Source organism: Electrophorus electricus, chromosome 2 (genome assembly GCF_013358815.1).
Source record: "Electrophorus electricus isolate fEleEle1 chromosome 2, fEleEle1.pri, whole genome shotgun sequence".
In the NCBI taxonomy this organism is placed as follows: Eukaryota; Metazoa; Chordata; class Actinopteri; order Gymnotiformes; family Gymnotidae; genus Electrophorus; species Electrophorus electricus.
Window position 1 is genome coordinate 34,696,861 of NC_049536.1, and position 17,662 is coordinate 34,714,522.

The 17,662-nt window shown below is 37.5% G+C and overlaps 2 protein-coding genes across 4 annotated transcripts; both read left to right on the top strand.

Moving 5' to 3' along the window:
* The first annotated feature begins 6,375 nt into the window (after window positions 1-6,375).
* Window positions 6,376-9,984, top strand: LOC118240444. The gene is made up of 3 exons (XM_035520880.1): window positions 6,376-6,493; window positions 7,750-8,040; window positions 8,397-9,984. The coding sequence occupies exons 1-3, from the start codon at window positions 6,439-6,441 to the stop codon at window positions 8,666-8,668; spliced, it is 618 nt and encodes a 205-aa protein (XP_035376773.1). The 5' UTR covers window positions 6,376-6,438; the 3' UTR covers window positions 8,669-9,984.
* Window positions 9,985-10,801: 817 nt separating this feature from the next.
* On the top strand, window positions 10,802-16,243 carry LOC113579016. 3 transcript variants are annotated; one of them, XM_035520873.1, is made up of 6 exons: window positions 10,802-10,920; window positions 12,177-12,467; window positions 13,065-13,313; window positions 13,469-13,576; window positions 13,987-14,045; window positions 15,284-15,394. In XM_035520873.1, the coding sequence occupies exons 1-6, from the start codon at window positions 10,866-10,868 to the stop codon at window positions 15,377-15,379; spliced, it is 858 nt and encodes a 285-aa protein (XP_035376766.1). In that variant the 5' UTR covers window positions 10,802-10,865; the 3' UTR covers window positions 15,380-15,394. The 3 variants fall into 3 exon arrangements, with proteins under 3 accessions (XP_035376766.1, XP_035376767.1, XP_026868462.2); XM_035520874.1 differs by lacking the exon at window positions 15,284-15,394 and adding an exon at window positions 15,431-16,243 and having other exon boundaries at window positions 10,804-10,920; XM_027012661.2 differs by lacking the exons at window positions 13,987-14,045; window positions 15,284-15,394 and adding an exon at window positions 15,431-16,243 and having other exon boundaries at window positions 10,804-10,920.
* The last annotated feature ends 1,419 nt before the right edge of the window (window positions 16,244-17,662 follow it).

Sequence of the window (17,662 nt, forward strand, 5' to 3'; positions counted from 1 at the left end):
CTAGCAATCGAGTACTTGCGGGTTTTCGGGGGTCTCCATGGTTCCGTGTTGTGTCCAGCTGCTCCGAGTTTATCCCTAATTGCGTTCCCGTGTGAACTCCGTTCCTGCGGCTCTCGGTTGTCGGTCATTCTTTGTCTCTGGTAAGATCTCATTCGTATGTTATTTTGTATATTTCTGTTTAATCTCGCATCTCGTTCCTCGCCGTCTGTTTTCTTTGTTTAGTTCTTCGCTGTTCCCTCGTCTGTTGTACTTTCTGTTCCCGTCTCCGTTACATCCCGTGAGTATTCACGTCTTATTCTGCTTGCTTTTCTCATTCGGGCTCGTCGCTTCTGTTCGGATTAGGTTACTGCTCCCCTGTTGATGTATGCAAGGGTTGTCTGGCTTTCCTTTCAAGTTCTGTTACCTGTTTTAGTCTTGGATATCTTGTTAATCATTCTGTGTATTCCCCACTAGTTTTAATTATAGTCCTCATCGTTATTGTTCATTAGTCTTCCTTAAGTGTTTACGCCCATTTTACGTACTACTTTATACGTAAAAAATTTATATTTAACTTCCATTTTCCCTTGATGGACAGTTTACGTTCTGCTGGACCTGGATCCGAAGAGTTATACATCGGTTGAGGGGACAACATGTATATGGTCAGATGTGTTTAAGTGTCTATTAAATGGAATAATTCTACTGTTGACAAACTAATTAAAAATACCACGCAAGATATGGGCAATGACATTTTGGAGGATGCCTTGCATATACTGTAGAAGTGTTCTGCGTGATTCTTACACAGTCTGTTCCTGCACATTACATACCTGTGATTAATTCACTATGCAACTGTTTTCCTTGTCTCATGGTTCTCTTTTCCAGTCCCGTTTCAGTCATTTGTGCCTTGTTTAGTGTTCATTAGTTCAAGTATTAAACCTTGTCTCGGTGCCTTGGAATTTTGCTGTTCATTATTTGGATGCGTTAGAAAGCCCGTCTGCGTTTGTTAGCCCGTGTGTTCTTAACCGTTTGCGTTTCCTTACCTCTGTTATTTCCCAGTTTCTGCTGTAGCCTGCTTCCCCTGTTTGCGTGTGTGTGTTTGTTTTTGATCATGTATCCTCGTACTCCGTATGGGCTCTATGACCCTGGACTACCCTTACGACTACGATTCTGGATTTTCCCTTAATAAATCTCGCTCTTCTCCGCGCATGCGTCCGCCTCCTTACAGCTCACCGTTACAATAATTTACATGCTACCTCACCTACTAAATCTCCCCTGCAAAAAAAGAAAATCTTCTGCAATTTGTGGTTTAATATTTAAATGATGTACATGTCATTAAACTTACAAAACCTTTTATGACTAATTTCTCAAACTCATGTTCATAATTGCAATGGTTACACATCATGCAAAACATTTGTATATTTAGATTTATTAAAAAACAAAAGTGTAAATTCTCTAGAAGTCCATAGTGGGATTCTGTAAACTTTCTGCACTACAAACCTGGCCTTTACCTGAGCTGCGGAAGTGGGGCACATCAGCCCATCTGGTTCCTGCCCACATGTTGGAAATTAGTTTGGGTTACAGAATATAGAAACACATGGAAGTTCTCTATTAGGACATAGAAAGATTCTGTAAACTGTCCGTAAGTCAAGTCTGGTCTTTATCTGAGCTCTAGAGGTCTCCAGTGGGGTACTTCAAACAATCTGGAAACTCCCGGTATATTGGACTAGGATTAGAGTCAGGGTTACAGAATACAGAAAAAAAAAAATCATTTATCTATAAGGACATAGAGATTCTATAAACGTTATGACAGCATATAGAAAAAATCTGTAAATTGTATAGAACCGCACAAAGATTCTGTAAAACTGTACAGAAAAAAATGTATATCTCCAAGGACAAAATATTACATAACGCTGCCACCTGGTGGTGATAAGTCCTACAACAAAAAAGTATTGCATTTCAAAACAAGAAAAATGCAATTGTGTTTGTTGTCATCTCTATAATGCATTTTCGCTGTCCAACGGTAGGACTGAGGAGTTTTCTTAAAATTACGTTTAAAAAAATAAAAATGCAAAAAAAGACAATTAACAGAACTGTAAAGTTAGTAAACCGCCCCTAACCGAAACCGAAACTTCCTCTGATCTACTTTCCCCCCCCTTTGTAAAAGGCTGAAATTTACCTTTGCGGTCTGCCTATTACAAATGAGTCCCATTAGGGTTTCTGGCCTGCCAATGATAGAGGTTACCAGGTCCACCAAATCTGACACAGTGGATCATGAGGATGTCCTGGTCAAGACTGACTGGTCAGATCAGACAATAGTTGATTTTATTGCTGTTTAAAAGGCTGATATTATCTATGTAGCAAGTAATAGGCTGACGTGTCCCATTAGGGTCTCTGGCCTGCCAAAGCCAACCAAAAAACATTTAAATATTTATATCTACTTTTAAATAGAACCATTTCCTTTACTAAAACTAAAACCAAATGAAGGTATACCGCCCACTTGTACTTGAAAGCAGTGTTATGTATAGTAAACATTTGCGCACTAAACCCCCAAAGTTACAGTAAAATTCGATCGTAAGGGGAAGAAAGTGTGACTGCAGTTCGGAATTGAACTACTAGACGTGAAGATGCAAGAAGCTGTAAGTGCGGTACTGCAAATTGGCAGATAGACACTTCTCCATTTTGGAGGTATACCTTCAGTGAGTGGTTCAGTAACTACGAATTTAAACATAAGTTTTCAAGTGGGTAACACAGTAAACAATCACACTGGAGATATCAGAAGCAAACATACTATACCGAGACCAACTTTGTAAGTAGTTGTCAACGTTGTTAAAAAAGAAAGTACCACTACACCTCATCCTGTGTGCATGACATCTTGTTTCCATAAGTGAACTTACTTTATATCAAAGGGCTATGATAAGGAAGTAGTCATGAGTAACATTTATGGAAATGTTATTGGACAAGCGCCCTAATAGCGTTTACTTTATTCTATGCTTATATTTTATAATGCACTAAATAATCTCTGTTTTGTATTTTGTGTCCATATATACAATTACATGTGCATTACTGCAGTATAACTTTTTCATTTTGTTTTTGTTAGGTGCTGTATTTTGTGACTTTGTCTTTGTTCAGACTGGACAAGATAAGACTTTGAGTCCTGGAATAACAGACAAAATGGAAACCATTCTGTGGAAACACATAAACAACAAAGTTGTTGAATATGAAAATGGCAATATTGAGTGGTATCGATTTAAGGAAAAAGCACTTTTCAATGAGCACACTGGAGCTCTCACACTTCTCAGAGTTGATAGAACTTACGAGGGCAGCTTTGAGTATGAGATCCAGGTGAACGGACAGCTAAGGCAAAGCAAATATGACATTAGGGTGATTGGTAAGTCATGATTTGGGATGAAGAGACTTGAGGGAAAAATGCACCATCACATGTTACTAAATTCCTGCATTCATTAAATCACTTTTAGTCTGAAGTGGTAATTTGGTATTGATTACCACATTACCTCTTTTTGCTATCTACTTATCCTTTGGTTAGAACAGAAACGCATGCATTTATGAATGTTGTGTGTCTATGTATCTGTTAAAACAGAATGTAGGTGAATAGCGTTCAGTGTTGAATTAATCATACTAGCTGGTCCTTTTGACATATGTCAGAATTTACTTCAGAAGATGAGTATCATGGAAGTCTGATGTTGATTCATTCAGTGTACCATTACTTGTACATATTTTAGTTCTCTTTCACAACACTACGAACTTTAGGATATCCAGGTCTTAAAGAGAGAACACCAAGTTTAACTATTTCATCTGTAGGCAACAACTGACTCTGCCACATATCATAACATTTTCAAACCTGATAACATTTTATTGTGTACTGCCTGGAAATTTTAATTAATGTGAAATCAGTTGTTCATCTAATATCATAGGCTTTAAATTTTGCCTCAAGTATTTTTAAATATTGTTTAAAAGAGCAAACTTTGCTTTCAGATGCCGTCTCAAAGCCGAAAGTGACATGTCAGCTAAACAAAGAAGATCCCAAAGCAGTAACGCTCCAGTGCTCCATGAATCCTCCAGTGCGTGCAACCTTTGAATGGACCGGGCCCGATGGCTTCACCTACTATGGAGACAACATTACTATTACAAAAAATGGAACCCTTGATTCAATCTATTTCTGCCATGTAAAAAATGAAGTGAGCCAAAACTTCACACATTTATTGTTGAAGGACTGTTTCTCAGGTAATGGTATTAAAAACAATTAGTGGGAGTTTTGTATTTGATTTTAGCTGTGGGCTCAAATGGACTTGCAGATGCCATACTCAATGATAAACCCCGTGTATATAAACTGAAGACAGCAAGCTTCATATGAGCAACACACAGTTTGTGAGGCAAGTGATAACAGCAAATTGTAAAATGTGGAATGACACATTTCGACTTGACAGGTTAAGTCTTGCTTGGTACCCATTATGTGCAGGTAAAGCCTGTTTTCCTCTGTCTAGGGTGGGGGTGAGGTTTGGGTTTTCAAATATAATTGAAACAATCAGAAAAACTGTATTGTCAGTATGTTGCATACCCTGAAACATTTGAAAGACATGCATTTGAATTTACCTGTGAACTCAAATGGATGTGCAGATGTCATACTCAATGATAAATCCCGTGTGTAATCCTAGGGTTAGGGTTGGGTTTTCAGATACAATTGAATGCTTGTTTTGTTTGTCAGTGTGTTTGTTTATACACACTCTGAAACTGTTTCCAGGCATTCTGAGTGCATAACAGTTTCAGTGCAAGACATACTGTTATTAACCAACATTTACTAAATGATAAGAGAACACTGTCTAAGACATATTTAAAGTGAAAGCATTGTTAACTAGTGAAAGTAAGTTTTTTAATGCGTATGCAGTGTGTACAATAGTTATTGCAACTCTGCCCTTTTGCTTCTACACACATTGAAACAGCATTTCCAGACATTCTAAGTGCCAAAAAACCCTGTTTACCACATTATCTATGTGGTACGTTGGATTAGCTCTGAAGATCCAATTCTTCAGTCCAAGAAGCCTTATCGTTTCATCATCATTGACCTTCATTGATCATGCACTGTCAAACCAGCAATGCAAGGGAAAATAGACACTCACTGTCAGTGCCATCCAGAGAGATTGACGTGGTTGAGCAAATCATAGACATTACCAGTGATACCCACTGGTAACGCTACAGTTTGTATATATCAAGGGTAGATCAGTAACTCATGCCTCCCATGTGCGTTTTGTTTTACATTTCATTCGACCCTGAATTATGTCTGTTAACTTGTTTGCTGTTTCCTTAAGCTTCTTTTTTGGTTTTTGTTTCTTGGTTGCTCCTTTGTTTTAATAAAACCCTCCTGCACATTCAATCTGCCTACTACCTCGTCCATGCCACAGCATGACAAATAGAGTGTTTCAAATTATCATGCACAGAATGACAAGGGAATGACTGGCAAAATAGAGATTGGTAGATTGGATCAACTCTTTATAACATGCTTTCTGTAAAATGCCATGATGTATCTATTCTGGAAATAAAATTGTGTAAAATGAGTAATACCTAGGGACTATTGTGACAGTTAAGTATCTTTTTCAGCACAATCTGAATACCAGTTCTTTGTTGTTTGATATTAGCTTGCTATCTAATGTGGTGTACTTGGATGTTAACATAAACTAGCTGGCGAGTTAGCTGTATCCGTTGGTGGTGTGCTCAGAGAGAGTGGCTTTCTTTATGTAGCTAAGTTATTGTAGTTAGATACACAGCTACCTAGCTAAGGGAGGGTGTCTGTGCATGCTATCCCAGAGGTTTTGTAATATAAGGCTATATTCAAAATAGCCTAATACATACTGTATATCGCATACTAGTAGTAGTATGCAGTATAGATTGTAGTATGTGATAAAAGCAGCCCATACTAAGAGGTCACCTAAACATTTGAAGGTTCTGCCTACTTGTCAAAGGTCTTTCGCCACCATTTCATAACGGGACTCAGTAAACCACGAAGACAGCTCTGATGAGTATCAGAATAGTTGGTCAGAGTAATATAATATCCGGTTGTCTTTCGCATCCTAGAAAATTGTATTTTGGTTGCACACTGTATATGGCACACTGATTTGGGACCCAATCAGTACACAAGCACATAATACATTCATTATTTAGATTTTTTAAAATTTTACTATTGTTAATTTATTGCCGCATCATGCCATATATGAATTGTTGTAATTCACTTTGTCCCAAAAAAAAAACCCCATTCTTAATTCTCAAACACCTTCCTCACAGCATCTTGATGAAATATTGTATACTGCCATGTTCACCAAATACTGACGTCAGACTCACGTCACTGCGATAGAGCTGCTTGCGCATGCGCAATGGCGAGTGCGAGAAAAAAAATTAAAAAGGGAACTACCAGGACGTTTTTTTTTACTGCGCCCTTCATGTCTGGCGATAATGGCTAGTAGAAAACGCGCATGGGATTTCTTGTATTTTATTGTTTTCGGTGTCCGTAAGTACAATCTTAGATTCGTAACTTGCTCTTTGTTTAAAATGTCAAAGTAATGTCAGTTATTAGCAATGCGCTCTCTGCCTAGCTCGTCAGCTAACGTTAGCTAACTAGTTAGCTGGGTGTCGTTAGTTGTCTTCGTTTACTGCATTTCACTAGCTACAGCGCTCCAAAGTCGTAGCCATCACATTAATGAAGGACAACACTAACAGACCACGATAACGTAGTTGTATTGTATTTGGTGAACTAGGCAGGTATTTGTCTTGCTGCTCTCTGGCTCCCCGGCTCCCCGAGCAGAAGCTAATCGGGCTTCGGCGGGCCGGGGTGTGACCACTGATTCGCCATTTGGCATCGTAATCACCAAACAACTTGGATTTAAGTTCTTGTAACATTTATATTTGCCCATTTTTTAGTTATTTAAATATTTATATTTATATGCATATTTGCATTTGAATAGAACCATTTCCTTTACTAAAACTAAAACCAAGGTGCGCTTGGTTAACGAGTTCCTCGTACAAAACCAACGCCCCACATTTGTGTATAGTGTACATTTGAGTAATCAAACCCAAGAGCTACAGTAAAACCAGATTACAGTGTATTAAAATTAGTGGTTCAGTAACAACGAGTTTAAACCTGAGTTTTCAAGTGGGTAACACAGTAAACAATCACACTGGAGATAGCAGAAGCAAACATACTATACCGAGACCAACTTTGTAAGTAGTTGTCAACGTTGTTAAAAAAGAAAGTACCACTACACCTCATCCTGTACATGACGTCTTGTTTCCATAAGTGAACTTACTTTATGTCAAAGGGCTATGATAAGGAAGTAGTCATGAGTAACGTTTATGTAAATGTTATTGGACATACTTTATTACAGTATGTGGGCTCAGGCAAGGTCAGTTTAGTTCAAGACCAGGTGAATTATTTCTATCCCTGGTTGTCATTTGTTAACTACTGTGACTAATATTAACCAAAAATAATACATGGATGTAATGTTCAAGCAGACTATTTTTAAAAGACAGAAAAACAGCACTTTTAGTAATAGGCCTTTTACTTAAACAACAACAAACTCTTTATTCCAGTACAGAAAGAAATATCTAGGCCTTCTTTGAAATAGTCTGTGCTCAAGCGCCCTAATAGCGTTTACTTTATTCTATGCTTATATTTTATAATGCACTAAATAATCTCTGTTTTGTATTTTGTGTCCATATATACATGTGCATTACTGCAGTATAACCTTTTCATTTTCTTTTTGTTAGGTGCTGTATTTTGTGACTTTGTCTTTGTTCAGACTGGACAAAATCAGACTTTGAGTCCTGGAATAACAAATAAAATGGACACCATTCTGTGGAAACACATAAACAACAAAGTTGTTGAATATGAAAATGGCAATATTGAGTGGTATCGATTTAAGGGAAAGGCACTTTTCAATAAGGAAACTGGAAATCTCACACTTCTCAGAGTTGATGCAACTTACGAGGGCACCTTTGAGTATGAGATCCAGGTGAATGGACAGCTAAGGCAAAGCAAATATGAGATTAGGGTGATTGGTAAGTCATGATTTGGGATGAAGAGACTTGAGGGAAAAATGCACCATCACATGTTACTAAATTCCTGCATTCATTAAATCACTTTTAGTCTGAAGTGGTAATTTGGTATTGATTACCACATTGAACTTTAGGATATCCAGGTCTTAAAGAGAGAACACCAAGTTTAACTATTTCATCTGTAGGCAACAACTGACTCTGCCACATATCATAACATTTTCAAACCTGATAACATTTTATTGTGTACTGCCTGGAAATTTTAATTAATGTGAAATCAGTTGTTCATCTAATATCATAGGCTTTAAATTTTGCCTCAAGTATTTTTAAATATTGTTTAAAAGAGCAAACTTTGCTTTCAGATGCCGTCTCAAAGCCGAAAGTGACATGTCAGCTAAACAAAGAAGATCCCAAAGCAGTAACGCTCCAGTGCTCCATGAATCCTCCAGTGCGTGCAACCTTTGAATGGACCGGGCCCGATGGCTTCACCTACTATGGAGACAACATTACTATTACAAAAAATGGAACCCTTGATTCAATCTATTTCTGCCATGTAAAAAATGAAGTGAGCCAAAACTTCACACATTTATTGTTGAAGGACTGTTTCTCAGGTAATGGTATTAAAAACAATTAGTGGGAGTTTTGTATTTGATTTTAGCTGTGGGCTCAAATGGACTTGCAGATGCCATACTCAATGATAAACCCCGTGTATATAAACTGAAGACAGCAAGCTTCATATGAGCAACACACAGTTTGTGAGGCAAGTGATAACAGCAAATTGTAAAATGTGGAATGACACATTTCGACTTGACAGGTTAAGTCTTGCTTGGTACCCATTATGTGCAGGTAAAGCCTGTTTTCCTCTGTCTAGGGTGGGGGTGAGGTTTGGGTTTTCAAATATAATTGAAACAATCAGAAAAACTGTATTGTCAGTATGTTGCATACCCTGAAACATTTGAAAGACATGCATTTGAATTTACCTGTGAACTCAAATGGATGTGCAGATGTCATACTCAATGATAAATCCCGTGTGTAATCCTAGGGTTAGGGTTGGGTTTTCAGATACAATTGAATGCTTGTTTTGTTTGTCAGTGTGTTTGTTTATACACACTCTGAAACTGTTTCCAGGCATTCTGAGTGCATAACAGTTTCAGTGCAAGACATACTGTTATTAACCAACATTTACTAAATGATAAGAGAACACTGTCTAAGACATATTTAAAGTGAAAGCATTGTTAACTAGTGAAAGTAAGTTTTTTAATGCGTATGCAGTGTGTACAATAGTTATTGCAACTCTGCCCTTTTGCTTCTACACACATTGAAACAGCATTTCCAGACATTCTAAGTGCCAAAAAACCCTGTTTACCACATTATCTATGTGGTACGTTGGATTAGCTCTGAAGATCCAATTCTTCAGTCCAAGAAGCCTTATCGTTTCATCATCATTGACCTTCATTGATCATGCACTGTCAAACCAGCAATGCAAGGGAAAATAGACACTCACTGTCAGTGCCATCCAGAGAGATTGACGTGGTTGAGCAAATCATAGACATTACCAGTGATACCCACTGGTAACGCTACAGTTTGTATATATCAAGGGTAGATCAGTAACTCATGCCTCCCATGTGCGTTTTGTTTTACATTTCATTCGACCCTGAATTATGTCTGTTAACTTGTTTGCTGTTTCCTTAAGCTTCTTTTTTGGTTTTTGTTTCTTGGTTGCTCCTTTGTTTTAATAAAACCCTCCTGCACATTCAATCTGCCTACTACCTCGTCCATGCCACAGCATGACAAATAGAGTGTTTCAAATTATCATGCACAGAATGACAAGGGAATGACTGGCAAAATAGAGATTGGTAGATTGGATCAACTCTTTATAACATGCTTTCTGTAAAATGCCATGATGTATCTATTCTGGAAATAAAATTGTGTAAAATGAGTAATACCTAGGGACTATTGTGACAGTTAAGTATCTTTTTCAGCACAATCTGAATACCAGTTCTTTGTTGTTTGATATTAGCTTGCTATCTAATGTGGTGTACTTGGATGTTAACATAAACTAGCTGGCGAGTTAGCTGTATCCGTTGGTGGTGTGCTCAGAGAGAGTGGCTTTCTTTATGTAGCTAAGTTATTGTAGTTAGATACACAGCTACCTAGCTAAGGGAGGGTGTCTGTGCATGCTATCCCAGAGGTTTTGTAATATAAGGCTATATTCAAAATAGCCTAATACATACTGTATATCGCATACTAGTAGTAGTATGCAGTATAGATTGTAGTATGTGATAAAAGCAGCCCATACTAAGAGGTCACCTAAACATTTGAAGGTTCTGCCTACTTGTCAAAGGTCTTTCGCCACCATTTCATAACGGGACTCAGTAAACCACGAAGACAGCTCTGATGAGTATCAGAATAGTTGGTCAGAGTAATATAATATCCGGTTGTCTTTCGCATCCTAGAAAATTGTATTTTGGTTGCACACTGTATATGGCACACTGATTTGGGACCCAATCAGTACACAAGCACATAATACATTCATTATTTAGATTTTTTAAAATTTTACTATTGTTAATTTATTGCCGCATCATGCCATATATGAATTGTTGTAATTCACTTTGTCCCAAAAAAAAAACCCCATTCTTAATTCTCAAACACCTTCCTCACAGCATCTTGATGAAATATTGTATACTGCCATGTTCACCAAATACTGACGTCAGACTCACGTCACTGCGATAGAGCTGCTTGCGCATGCGCAATGGCGAGTGCGAGAAAAAAAATTAAAAAGGGAACTACCAGGACGTTTTTTTTTACTGCGCCCTTCATGTCTGGCGATAATGGCTAGTAGAAAACGCGCATGGGATTTCTTGTATTTTATTGTTTTCGGTGTCCGTAAGTACAATCTTAGATTCGTAACTTGCTCTTTGTTTAAAATGTCAAAGTAATGTCAGTTATTAGCAATGCGCTCTCTGCCTAGCTCGTCAGCTAACGTTAGCTAACTAGTTAGCTGGGTGTCGTTAGTTGTCTTCGTTTACTGCATTTCACTAGCTACAGCGCTCCAAAGTCGTAGCCATCACATTAATGAAGGACAACACTAACAGACCACGATAACGTAGTTGTATTGTATTTGGTGAACTAGGCAGGTATTTGTCTTGCTGCTCTCTGGCTCCCCGGCTCCCCGAGCAGAAGCTAATCGGGCTTCGGCGGGCCGGGGTGTGACCACTGATTCGCCATTTGGCATCGTAATCACCAAACAACTTGGATTTAAGTTCTTGTAACATTTATATTTGCCCATTTTTTAGTTATTTAAATATTTATATTTATATGCATATTTGCATTTGAATAGAACCATTTCCTTTACTAAAACTAAAACCAAGGTGCGCTTGGTTAACGAGTTCCTCGTACAAAACCAACGCCCCACATTTGTGTATAGTGTACATTTGAGTAATCAAACCCAAGAGCTACAGTAAAACCAGATTACAGTGTATTAAAATTAGTGGTTCAGTAACAACGAGTTTAAACCTGAGTTTTCAAGTGGGTAACACAGTAAACAATCACACTGGAGATAGCAGAAGCAAACATACTATACCGAGACCAACTTTGTAAGTAGTTGTCAACGTTGTTAAAAAAGAAAGTACCACTACACCTCATCCTGTACATGACGTCTTGTTTCCATAAGTGAACTTACTTTATGTCAAAGGGCTATGATAAGGAAGTAGTCATGAGTAACGTTTATGTAAATGTTATTGGACATACTTTATTACAGTATGTGGGCTCAGGCAAGGTCAGTTTAGTTCAAGACCAGGTGAATTATTTCTATCCCTGGTTGTCATTTGTTAACTACTGTGACTAATATTAACCAAAAATAATACATGGATGTAATGTTCAAGCAGACTATTTTTAAAAGACAGAAAAACAGCACTTTTAGTAATAGGCCTTTTACTTAAACAACAACAAACTCTTTATTCCAGTACAGAAAGAAATATCTAGGCCTTCTTTGAAATAGTCTGTGCTCAAGCGCCCTAATAGCGTTTACTTTATTCTATGCTTATATTTTATAATGCACTAAATAATCTCTGTTTTGTATTTTGTGTCCATATATACATGTGCATTACTGCAGTATAACCTTTTCATTTTCTTTTTGTTAGGTGCTGTATTTTGTGACTTTGTCTTTGTTCAGACTGGACAAAATCAGACTTTGAGTCCTGGAATAACAAATAAAATGGACACCATTCTGTGGAAACACATAAACAACAAAGTTGTTGAATATGAAAATGGCAATATTGAGTGGTATCGATTTAAGGGAAAGGCACTTTTCAATAAGGAAACTGGAAATCTCACACTTCTCAGAGTTGATGCAACTTACGAGGGCACCTTTGAGTATGAGATCCAGGTGAATGGACAGCTAAGGCAAAGCAAATATGAGATTAGGGTGATTGGTAAGTCATGATTTGGGATGAAGAGACTTGAGGGAAAAATGCACCATCACATGTTACTAAATTCCTGCATTCATTAAATCACTTTTAGTCTGAAGTGGTAATTTGGTATTGATTACCACATTACCTCTTTTTGCTATCTACTTATCCTTTGGTTAGAACAGAAACGCATGCATTTATGAATGTTGTGTATCTGTTAAAACAGCATGTAGGTGAATAGCGTTCAGTGTTGAATTAATCATACTAGCTGGTCCTTTTGACATGTGTCAGAATTTACTTCAGAAGATGAGTATCATGGAAGTCTGATGTTGATTCATTCAGTGTACCATTATTTGCACATATTTTAGTTCTCTTTCACAACACTACGAACTATAGGATATCCAGGTCTTAAAGAGAGAACACCAAGTTTAACTATTTCATCTGTAGGCAACAACTGACTCTGCCACATATCATAACATTTTCAAACCTAATAACATTTTATTGTGTACTGCCTGGAAATTTTAATTAATGTGAAATCAGTTGTTCATCTAATATCATAGGCTTTAAATTTTGCCTCAAGTATTTTTAAATATTGTTTAAAAGAGCAAGCTTTGCTTTCAGATGGCATCTCAAAGCCGAAAGTGACATGTCAGCTAAACAACGTAGATCCCAAAGCAGTAACGCTCCAGTGCTCCATTGATCCGCCACTGCATGCAGCCTTTAAATGGACCGGGCCCGATGGCTTCACCCACAATGGAGACAACATTACTGTTGAAATAGATGAAACCCTTAATTCGCTCTATATCTGCTATGTAACAAATGAAGTGAGCAAAGACTTTGCACAGTTATCGCTGAAGGACTGTTTCTCAGGTAATGGTATTAAAAACAATTACTGGGAGTTTTGCTGTTTATGGCTACAGCGTGATATCTTTGGATGTTAAAGTGCGTTCCACAATAACAGATAAAAAATGTATATGAAGTATATAAAATGTGATCAATTTATTAACCATTGTTTTCTTGTACAGATAATCACAGTCCTCCAATAACTGCAATTGTGTTTGGCACTCTTATACCTATTATCCTTGGGATTATTGGGTTCTTTGGCTACAGACACTGGAAAAAGGAGGAACCTGGTATGGCATTTCCTGGAATACTTGACATCAAATATTGGAAATGTTAGATATTTCTTAATTTGTATAATTTACAGAACTCATTTTTGTGTCTCTATCAAAAAAGCAATTTTGCCCCTCCTTTTTAAAATCCTTTACCATTTTAATGACATGCCTCTACAAATTTTCAAGGCAGGTTAAATCTATCAGTTATCTTATTTGAGGATATTTATTTCACATAGGCAAATATGGGTTTGTTGGTATTACTGCTTTGAAGGGCACGGAGGTAGTGTAGTCCAGTGTTTCCTGTTAAAATTTTTTTTTAAGTTTATGAAAGCTTTATTTGAAGTAAACATTATTAAGCATTTTAACTGAGTTAAAATCTAATTTTTCTTTTTACATTATGAATTAACTTTAGTTTTTACCTTTATTAGCTGTAGCTGTGTCAAAGAGCAATGGGAAACGTGAAGAAGTGCCTTTAAATGCTGAAAAGGTAACAGCAGGGCTATATTATCTTTTGAAGAAAATGTAGTAACTTAGAAAATTGTGATGCAGAATTATATAACATGGAAGTGTGTATAATGTTTTAGGTACTAAGGCTGTATCAGAACTCAAAACTGCATAGAACCTAGCAGGATCATTCATGTCACATTCATGACTGACCTAATGCCCCCATATATGCTGCTACACATGATTCGTCAGTATACATGTTTTCAGGTTTGTTTTGAGAATGCGCACTTAACAAGGAGAAAAGACAGGAGTAGCAGTGAGATTCTATTAGACCATCACAAAATGGGCCCATTAAATAAACTACTAATAGCAGTTGCCCTCTGTTGTAGCTGTCCAAGTGTAATGCGTTAGATTTTTGTAATTTTTAAAGCGCTATACAAAAATGTACTGTGTTTTTGTTTGATTGTTACCACAAATATGCGGGCCAGGCACATGTCTCACACAACACATTCACCTTAGTCAGAATTACATTTTTAATGTTACAAAACATAACAATTGCAACCATTGCAAAATGGTTATCTTGATTTATAATAGTAACTAACAACTTTCTTTAACTTTAAATGCTTAAGGTATGATGAATCATCGTCTGCCGAAATTAATATGTGATGTTTGCATTGAAAAGCCAGTTGCATGAAGCAAGCACTTTTTAGCACAGAAACAACCACATGAAAATGAATAATATTCAATAAAGCAATTATAATGGCAAAAAGCAACACTTTCTTTAGTATAATGCACGGGTTGTAACCGATGGTTTGTAGGCCATACTGTCTTTCCATAATTATTCTTTAGTTGCAACTAACCATGAGGATTTGCTCTGATAGTGAGAGCAAACATACAATGAAACATCTTGCTTCTAAATGTAAGCACAAACTTTTGATGTACTGTCGAGGCTGCCAGAGCCACAGGGGCGAAAAGGCATTTTGAACCACCACTTTTCAGAGTACGGGAGTGACCCCACCTCTTTAAAGCCAAAATGGGTTTTGTTTGGAAAAGGAAAAAAATCTGTACTGTCCTTAAAGAGCACTCAACAAGAGGCAGGAACCGACAGGTAGTCAGACTTGGTAGCAGAATCGATTTAAATGATGTCTGGTTTAAAAAGAGAGAGAGAATACAGTATTCGATGAAACCTTTACATAAAAAATTTCATTTAACTGGCTAAAATATTAATCACTCTTAGAAACCCAAACTTTATTTCCCCCCCCCCCTCCCCCCCTTTTGCAGGGAAAGTGGGCAAGAGGAGAACAGTTTAAGTGCTTTGGTCTTTTGAATAACCTTTTTTTTACTACATATTTTCTACATTTTGAACATCTTACTTGATGAAAGCAACAGATCATTTAGTTTCTTGTTTTTTCCTTTTTTCATTTTCAGGAAGAAACACAACCTTGTAGTGCTACATAAACTGCTATAACAGTGAGAGAAACTCACTATCTGGCAACATCAGCAGACAAATACAGAATGAGCTCTGGCTTCAGAATGCAGAAGATTTAAACCAAAATCTCTGCAAAATGCAAAGGATGATATGGAAAACGATCAAAAACATGCATAATTCATGTTGGGGGTTGAAGTAATGTATGGAAAATCATTTACACCTTGCACATGAGAAAATAATCCAAATTAAACTTCCTCCTTCATAAAGAATTCTTTGTTGTTTAAGCAAAATCATTTACAGTGGAAATATGTGTCCATATGTCATTTATTAGCATATAAGTAACATGTTAAGATACTTCTGGCCTTAAGAATAGCATGAATTCATATGGGAATCCAGATTTAGCCTGATGCCTGGCCTGGCATAATCTGGTCTGTGGTTGTTGAAGCCTGCTTGAAGCCCTGTCTGATAAATTGTGCATACTAGATTAATTTTTTTTTTTTTTTTTAATCTATTATGTGTAAGTAAGTAAAATAAAATTTGTTTATATAAGATTTCCTATTGCAATGTTCAGTTTAACAGTAATGCTGTGTAACAGTAATGCAGTAAAGGTGTGTGTGTTGTCCTCATATTTATTCCTCGTATTTCCATCACTTGAAATTGCTACTTTACAACTGCTTCATTTATCTATAGATAGCCACATAGAAATGTTGCTTGTGAGAGGTGAGCCGTTTAATGTTTATGATACTTTTTCCTGTGTCTAATTATGTTTGTGTCCCTATATGTACATAACAATAAAATAATGTTGGGCTCCAGTTTCAAAATCTATTTCTTGGCAGTGACCAGAGCTGGTGGGGGGTTCAGACACATACACAAATGGCCTGTTAACATCATTTCATTGATCATCTCATTAGCTCAGGAGAAAGTGTTAATGAGGACAAGGCAGCTGCTATCACTCGGTCATACTGATTAGAAGAGCGGACTGGTTGCTTTAAAAGGGTGGTGGTGCTTGAAGTTTTCTTCTGTTAACCATGGTTACTGCCAAGGAAACATGCAGTCATCATTGCAATACATCAAAAGGGCTTCACAGGCAAGGACGTTACTGTTTGTAAGATAACACCTAAATCAACCATTTATCGAATCATCAAGAACCTCAAGGAGAGGTTCAAATGCAGTGAAGAAGGCTTCAGGGTGCCCAAGAGTAAAGAAAGTGCCAGGAGTGTCTCCTAAAGAGGATGCAGCTACGGGATCGGGTCACCACCAGTGCAGAGCTTGCTCAGGAATGGCAGAAGGGGTGAGTGCACAGCACGCACAGTGAGGCGAAGGCTTTTAGAGGATGGCTTGGTGTCAAGACAGGCAGCAAAGAAGCCACTTCTCCAAGAAAAACATCAAGGACAGATATTCTGCAGGAAGCATAGGGATTGGACTGCAGTGGAGTTGGGTGAAGTTATTTTCTCTAATGAAGCCCCCTTCAGACTGTTTGGGACATCTGGACAAATTATTGTCCGGAGAAGAAAAGGTGAGCGCTACCATGAGTCCTGTGTCATGCCAACAGTGAGGCAGCCTGAGACCATTCATGTGTGGGGTTGCTTCTCATCCAAGGGAGTGGGTTTGCACAAAATTTTGCCCAAGCACACTGCCATGAATAAGGAATGGTATCAAAGCATCCTCCAAGAGCAACTTCTCCCAATGATCCAGGGGCAATTTGGTGATGAACAATGTTTCTTACAGCATAGCAGGGTACCATGTCACAAGGCAAAAGTGATAACCAAGTGGCTCAGTGAAGAAAACATTGGAAATTTTGGGTCCAGGGACAGGAAACTCCCCAGATCTCAAGCCCATTGAGAACCTGTGGTCAATCCTCAAAAAGAGGGTGGACAAACAAAAACACAGAAACCGATAAACACCAAGCACTGATTAGTCAAGAATTGGTTGCCATCAGTCAAGATATTGCCCAGCAGCTGATATCCAGCATACCAAGGCGAATTGCAGAAGTCTTAAAAAAGAAGGGTCAACACTGTAAATATAAAGTCTCTGCTTAAACTGGATGTATTTCTCAAAAGTTTTTATTGATTATGAAATTGTACTTCAGTATACCGTATAAACATCTGACAAAAGGATTTTAAAAAACTTGGGTAGTAAACCAACTTTTGTCAGTCTCAGAACTTTTGGCCATGACTGTGGAGATAAATAGCATATAGTTTAGGCAGAGATATTTTAGGAGGCTTATGTCC